General features: G+C 57.0%; 1 protein-coding gene across 1 annotated transcript in view; it reads left to right on the top strand.

Annotated features, from left to right (window-relative positions):
• The first annotated feature begins 336 nt into the window (after nucleotides 1-336).
• VSX2 (visual system homeobox 2) overlaps nucleotides 337-6,918 on the top strand; it is a 20,994-nt gene continuing 14,412 nt past the window's right edge. Inside the window, exons 1-3 of the mRNA XM_042781026.1 lie at nucleotides 337-706; nucleotides 1,969-2,053; nucleotides 6,366-6,489. Coding sequence (XP_042636960.1) covers nucleotides 337-706; nucleotides 1,969-2,053; nucleotides 6,366-6,489 — 579 coding nt within the window. The remainder of the gene's footprint in view (nucleotides 707-1,968; nucleotides 2,054-6,365; nucleotides 6,490-6,918) is intronic.

Below are 6,918 nucleotides of genomic sequence, written 5' to 3'. Positions count from 1 at the left end.
TCACCTCACCCCACCCCTGGGGCCCACACCTATGGGTGTCCTGAAGAGCCCACCTGGTGCCAGGTCTCCTGCACCCTGGCCCCTTGGCGCTCAGTGTGGCGGGAGCCGCCAGCTTTTTGGAATTCCTAATCGCTCCTGGCCCCGGTGATTGGCTGCTCAGCTCTGACCCCACTTGGGCTGCCGCCTGGTTGGATAAAAGGGGAATCTCCTTGGGGCTCCAGAGCATTAGACACTGGAGGGGGCACCTGGGACCAACTTCGCGAAGCAGGGAGCCCGACGGGGGGGGTGGGGGGAGCCAAAGACCTTCGGCCTCGGCCCCTTCCAAAGAGCCGGGAGATGACGGGGAAAGCCGGGGAAACGCTGAGCAAACCCAAAGCCGAGACCGTGGCCAAGAGTACCTCGGGGGGCGCTCCGGCCAGGTGCACCGGCTTCGGCATCCAGGAGATCCTAGGCTTGAACAAGGAGCCCCCCAGCTCTCATCCACGGGCCACCCTCGACGGCCTGGCCCCTGGGCACTTGCTGGCCGCGCGCTCTGTGCTCGGCCCCGCAGGAGTGGGCGGCATGGGGCTGCTGGGACCCGGGGGGCTCCCCGGCTTCTACGCGCAGCCCTCCTTCCTGGAAGTGCTGTCTGACCCGCAGACCGTCCACTTGCAGCCGCTGGGCAGAGCGTCGGGGCCTCTGGACACCAGCCAGACGGCCAGCTCCGGTAGGTGAGGGCGAGGCTTCGCGGCCGCCTGACACCGGGGAAGATTTGGGAGCCCTGCGCCGTCCGCTCGCGCCGGCCAGACAGGCCTCCCTGGAGCGGAAAAGTTCGCTCCAGGCCACTGGGTCGCCGCCGGGGCCTGGGTCCGGCGCGCTCGGGCTGGGGGCCCGAGGATGCGCTGCGCGGCCGCTGAGGTTCGGCCTCAGCGTTGCCGGCAGCCGCGCTCTTCCTCCATCTCCGCGTAGGGCCGGACTCGGCCGCGGAGCCCCTCTGGGAACCGGGGCGTGGGGTGTCGGAGCTGGGCTGCGAGACTCTGGGACAGAAGGTCCCCAGCCCGGTAGCTCCCCTGCGTCCGGGCCTTCAGAGGACTAAGCTCCAGGAGCCCGATTTGCTCCGCGCACAGGCGTCAGGCGAACGGGTGCGGGCTCTGGTCCGGGGTCCCAAGTTGTTTTTTCTCCTCCTAGTTTCTCCATTCCAAAACCCCCTCATCGGCCCCCTAGGGTTTATTTTTCATCCCACGACCCCGGACTACCCAGTCACTGCGGCGGCCGAAGCGGCCGCAAGCAGATCCCACGCGAGCGCCACGATGTATCAGGTCCCTCCGGCGCCTGGCCGCCTCGGGGGCCCCCGATGACCCCGCCGCGCGCTCCCCTGGCCATTTTTCCGGCTTTGGTCCCCGCCTGCTCAGCCTCCCCGGCTCGTGTTCTTGCTCAGCTCTTTCCCCGATTTTTCTTTTTCGTTTTGTTATTTTTTATTTGGAGGGCAACGCAAAGTGGCGAGCCACGGGCTCTCCAGCCTCGAGCGGGGGAGCATCGTGTGGGCCCTGCGAAAGGGGTTGTACCTGGGTAGGCTCCAGCCCTTCCTGGCGCCCAGCCTCCCGCGCCCCGGCTCCGCTTCTTGGGGCCAACTTTCCGGCCCGGAGCGCCCGGGCTGCAAGCGCTGCGGGAGGGCCGTGCGCCCCGGGGACTGCCGCTTCACCGCCGCCTCTGCCCCGAATGCAGCGGCTGCTGGCTTGGCCTTTCTCACAACGAAATTTACTCAAAACCTTCCTATTCGGGCGCCGGCAAGGGTGGGCAAGTCTGGGCTTCGGGTTGGGGACGGACGCCGGGGGTTCCGGGGGGCTTCCCAGGGAGACCGAGGAGGGCCTCCAGGCTCACGGAGGCGGCTGGCAGCGGGGCCCTCGCGGGCGTTGGGCGCCTGACACTCCGGGGCGCCGCCGAGGGTGCACCCCCATTCTGCCGCATGTCCCTCCGCCTGCTTTTCAGATTCTGAAGATGTTTCCTCCAGCGACCGAAAAATGTCCAAGTCAGCTTTAAACCAGACCAAGAAACGGAAGAAGCGGAGACACAGGTAAGACCCCCGTGGCGCTTTCTGGGACCTCCTCTCCCCACTCACTTCCCTGCGGTCCCCTGTTCGCGGCACCGAGTGACTCCGACCTTTTTTTCGCCGACCCCACATCTGAGATCCGAGGCCGCCGCAGAGCGGACAGGCCCGCGTTGTTTGCGGGAAATTTGCCGAGGCCCCGGCGCCCGGCGGCGCCGGGCGAGGGTGGGGAGCTTGCGGGAGAACCGGGCCCTCTCCGGGTTTGCGCTTCAGCTGTGCGAGAAAGGCCAGGCCCGACCCCGGCCGGCCGGAGCCAGAGCGGGCCTCCCTGGATCCCCGCCGAGCCCAGAGCTCTCGACCCGCGCCACCTCACTCCCCGGGTCTCTGCCCTCTGCACCCCAGGCCTTGCCCGGGATTCCTGTCCGCTCTGCCGACCCCCTAATTTTCTGCCTTCCCCCACCCCCACCATTCCCCAAAGCTCTAGCGTGAAATTCGCACGGATGCAAAATTTCCTGTTGGCTTCTGGCTCTTTGGTGATCCCGGGCGGGTCGCCTTCGCTCTGACAAGCCTCAGTTTCCTCTTGTGTTCAGTGGGGGGTGGGGAGGGTGGCGACCGAGTGATCCCACCAGCCCTAGCTGCAGTGAGGTGGGCTGCCGGGGAGGTAGAGATTAAAAGAGAGTGTTTACAATTCTGTTTTTAAATAGACCATACTTGCCCAAAGTTAAACATTTAATAGGTGATGGAAGTTATCTCTGGAAAAGCAATCCCCCACCCCACCCCCGCTCCTACACCCCGATTCCTTTCCTCAGCACCACACCGCTGCCAGTTTCCGGTGTCAATGACCGGGAGTTTTAAGGAAATAAAGGCAGGAGAACCAAAAGCCTGTCAGACCTTTTGCGAGTGCTGCTCCCAGGACTGCCTTGGCGCTCACCTCCAGTCCCTTTCCCGTTTCTCCTTCCCCTCCCCAGTCCCGGTGAGGCGCCCACGGGGTTTCCGCTCGCTCTCGGACATGTCCCCACCCCAACTCATCCTCTTCTCAATGTCCTGTCAATTTGTTCTCAGCCTCTTGGCACCCGAGCCTTCGCGCTTTTCTGCGCTTTATTGTTCCTTAGCCCGCGGGAAACTCTCCTAGTGACCCCCATCTTTTAAAAGGACCCTTCCAGTCCTCTTAGGCCCCAACAGGCTTCCGCTTGAATCAGGGTGAACTTTAACTTGATTTCTCGGTGACTTCAGTTTCATCCCCTTCTGGCATCTGTTTTTGTTTGTTTTAAACGGAGAGGTTTTTTTTTTTAAGTCTGTCCTGATCCTGAGTCCCCCTCGCCCCCCCCCCCCTTTTACAAAATCTTCATTAATTAGCTCATTCAACGAAACGAATATTCATCAAAGCACCTCCGGTGCCCCCTCACCACTGACCCAGGGTGGGTAACCCCACCAGCCTTCCCTAGCAGGGAGAGGGGCTGAGGAGGGAGGGCAGGTCTCAGTCGAGTAGAGCTGCTTTAGGGCAGGTACCGGCTGGAGGTGATGGGGTGTTCCCACCGCTTGAGAGCCTTTGGATGAAGCACCCCCAAACCCCGGCTGCAGGACTAGTGTTTCTGTGTCAGGAACATTCTCACTGGGTGACATTTATAGCTGAGTGACCCATGGCTGAAAGCCCAAGCTTCAGTTCCTCACGTAACCTGCTCTCCATCAAGAAAGGTTTTGGGGAGCTTTGGAAGGTTCGGGCACCTTGCAACCACCAGAGAATCACTGCTACCCTTAGGTTTCTGACTGTTTTCTGGTGCATGAAGGGAGCGGAACAGACTGTTGGAGAGAAGAGACTGATTGCAGGGTACTGATTCAAATTAGTTAAAAATGTGCTTTCCTGACCTTCTTTCGTTTGGAGATTTTGGGTAAAAGACCCTGGAATCTGGTGATGAGAGACGGACAGGTCTTTATCTGCTCAGAAACAATGGGCAGGGGTTGCGGCGGTGGTGCTGGTGGGGGAGCGGTTGGAACAGCGTGCAGCTGCCCAGTCTTCTGGATTTTGCTCTTGTCTTTCCCGGGAAAGCTTGGCTCCTCTACAAGCAAGATGCTGTTGCAGGAGCCAGAGGGCTGGGGTCCTGCCTAAAGCCAGGAGCAGGGTTGTGGCTGTGGCGGGGGGGGGGGGGGGGGAGGGGGAGAGGGGGGGCTCCCTGGAGGTAGAATCGGCCTCAACGCTGGGTCGGCGCTGAAGTGCAAATTAGGGGGAAAAGTTTTAGGGGTTTGCGGTTTTCTTGACTGTGGCCTCTTCCAGGCAGAGGCTGGCACTTGAATGGTCCTAAATGACTTAGAAACAGCTCGCCTCTGTAGGCTTTGGCCAGTCCACGCTACCTGCGTGCTTTCGTTTCCTCTTCTTGAGAAGAACTTGTATTTTTCGATTGTTTACTTGGGTGATCGGCTCAGGGGCTCCAGCAAGCTCAGAGGCAGTAAAGAAATAGGAAGCGGCAAATCTTCAAAGTTGTGAAGAATTAACGTCTGTATACAGATGCTTGGAGCCCTGGTGGCGCAGTCATTAGTGCACTTGGCTGCTAACAAGGGATTTGGCAGTTCGAATCCACCAGCTACTCTAAGGGAGAAAGCTATGTCAGTCTGCTTTTGTAAAGATTGACAGCCTTAAAAACCCTATGGGGCAGTTCTACTCTGTCCTATAGGGTCCCTGTGAGTCGGGATCGGGGTCTGGTTTATACATAAGCACTTTACCCTCCCCTGGGCTCCCCAGAGAATAGGAGAAACGATTTAGAATCAAACCAGTCATTTTCTATAAGGAGCACACTCTTTCTTCCTCGCATACTCCTTATGTCATCCCCCAAGATATTAAAGCCGACACCAGCATAAGGACTGTGTGGGGCTTCGATTGGCACTTTCCCTTGTGTCAGGGGAGGCAAGGGATTCTAAACCCTTGTGCCAGTCCCAGGGTCTAGATCCCAGAGGATCAAGCAAAGGATGTACCGTTTTCACAAGGTCAGCTGGTAGAATCTGAACGACACTTGCCCATTGGCTTACTGATGAATAAAAGCCACCTGGAACCTGGTGAAATTAAGGTCTGAAAAGAAAAGAGTTTGTATCTGGAAATGAGTGTTTAGTGGTTTATTCAAAAAAAATATGAGGGTCTATGAGCCCCTAATATTACATGCAAAACTGTTTGTGTTGGAAAAAATTTTTTTTAATGTATTGAGTGTACTCGTTTGCACATTTTGCCAGGGTGAGAGATTATAACTTTTACCGAAGTTTTTATTTTATTTACTATTATTGCAGTGAAAACATAACATACTAAGACATTCACCAACATAACAATTTCCACATTTGCAGCTCAGGGACATCGATGACATTTTTCATGTTGTGCCACTGTTATTGCTATCCTTTTCCAAAATATTCCACCACCATTTGCATAAACTCAATGCCCTGCAAACAGGAGCTTCCCCTTCCCCCCCCCCCTTCCACCCCTGGTTTTATCAGAGAAAAGCAGTTTGTGACACAATATGCTCTGTGGTGGGGGCTGGGGGTGAGGGAGTAGGTGGCACAGTTCAGGCAGAGTGTCAGGGTGACCTGAATGGAACCCTCCGATGGGAGCCCCCCACAGGGTGAGTAGGTTGGTCTTGTGTGTGCGGGATGGTTGGAAGGTGGCCTTTGCCTTCCAAGCACAGGAGGGAACAGGGGAACGAACCTGGAACCTGTGAGAGGCTCTAGGGAGCTGGGAGGTCTGAGTGGCTACAGGGGACGTGTAGGTGAGCAGGGCTGGAGCTTTGGGGTAGGTTGAGGGGAAGGGTGATGCAGTTTGTTGCCTGTGCAAACATTGGGGCTGCAGCTGCATTTGACTTTCTGGTGAGTCTTGGAACTTTGGGTGCAATTTTAAAAATCACCTCTAAGGTCTGTAAGGGGGACCCAGGAAGTAGTCTGGGGTGCTGGGACATTTATGTACGTGGCCAGCGCCTCTGGTGTATGCTTAGGAGGAAGGGAAGGGTGTTCTGTGGTTTTCTGAATAGTATTCCCTAATACTCTTTCCCAAAAAAAAAAACACCCCCAGAAAGAATTCAAATATGGGAATGATTTCAGGGGGTTTGAGATAATGCTCCCTCCTGAAGGATAGTGTGGGCCCTCACCCTCGAATGAAGAAGAGTCTAAAGGGTTAAACCCATAGCGTGTGTGCAAGTGTGTGTGGGAATGTATGTGAGTGTGTGGGGGGAGGATGACTAAGTCAGTTACACTTTTGGGTTTGTCCAGGGGAGCCGTCCAAGGGGCACAGGGGAGGAGCCATTTGTCCTCTTTGAGACAGGTCGTTTCAGTTTCTGGGGTCCTGAGTGTCCAGTTTTGCTTCCCTCAGGACAATCTTTACTTCCTACCAACTAGAGGAGCTGGAAAAGGCATTCAACGAGGCCCACTACCCAGACGTCTATGCCCGGGAGATGCTGGCCATGAAAACGGAGCTACCTGAGGACAGGATACAGGTACTGCACCCTGAGCCCTCCCTGCCATACTTCTCCACTCCTGGGGACACTGCTGCCACCCCTGCTGTGGGGACATGACTGCCTGTGATCCTTTTCTTCTGAAGAACAGTTCATCTGAAGTCACGAGTATTTGCTGTACACCTACCATGTGACTGGGGGGGGGGCGGTGGAGAAGAGGCTTAGCAAATGTGTTCTAGGCTATGGGCTTCCTCAGACAGCAAAAGCCAAGGATGCCTGACAGACCCTGAGTGGGAGGAGGAGTGTTGGGTGGCGTCTGGATCCTGAGCGGGGTCTCTGTGTGTGGACATCCTGTTACTGTTGTTAGGTGCTGTGGAGTCAGTTTGAATCCCAGTGACGCTGCGCACAGCAGAATGAAACACTGCCTCCTCCTGTGCCATCACAAGCGTTGCCATGTTTGAGCCCATTGTC

The sequence above is a fragment of the Orycteropus afer genome, unplaced genomic scaffold, assembly GCF_000298275.1.
Source record: "Orycteropus afer afer isolate SDZICR_OR568_19922 unplaced genomic scaffold, OryAfe1.0 scaffold00079, whole genome shotgun sequence".
NCBI classification, from domain to species: Eukaryota; Metazoa; Chordata; class Mammalia; order Tubulidentata; family Orycteropodidae; genus Orycteropus; species Orycteropus afer.
Note: the sequence above shows the minus strand (reverse complement) of the source record. Positions and strands in the feature narration are given on the sequence as shown.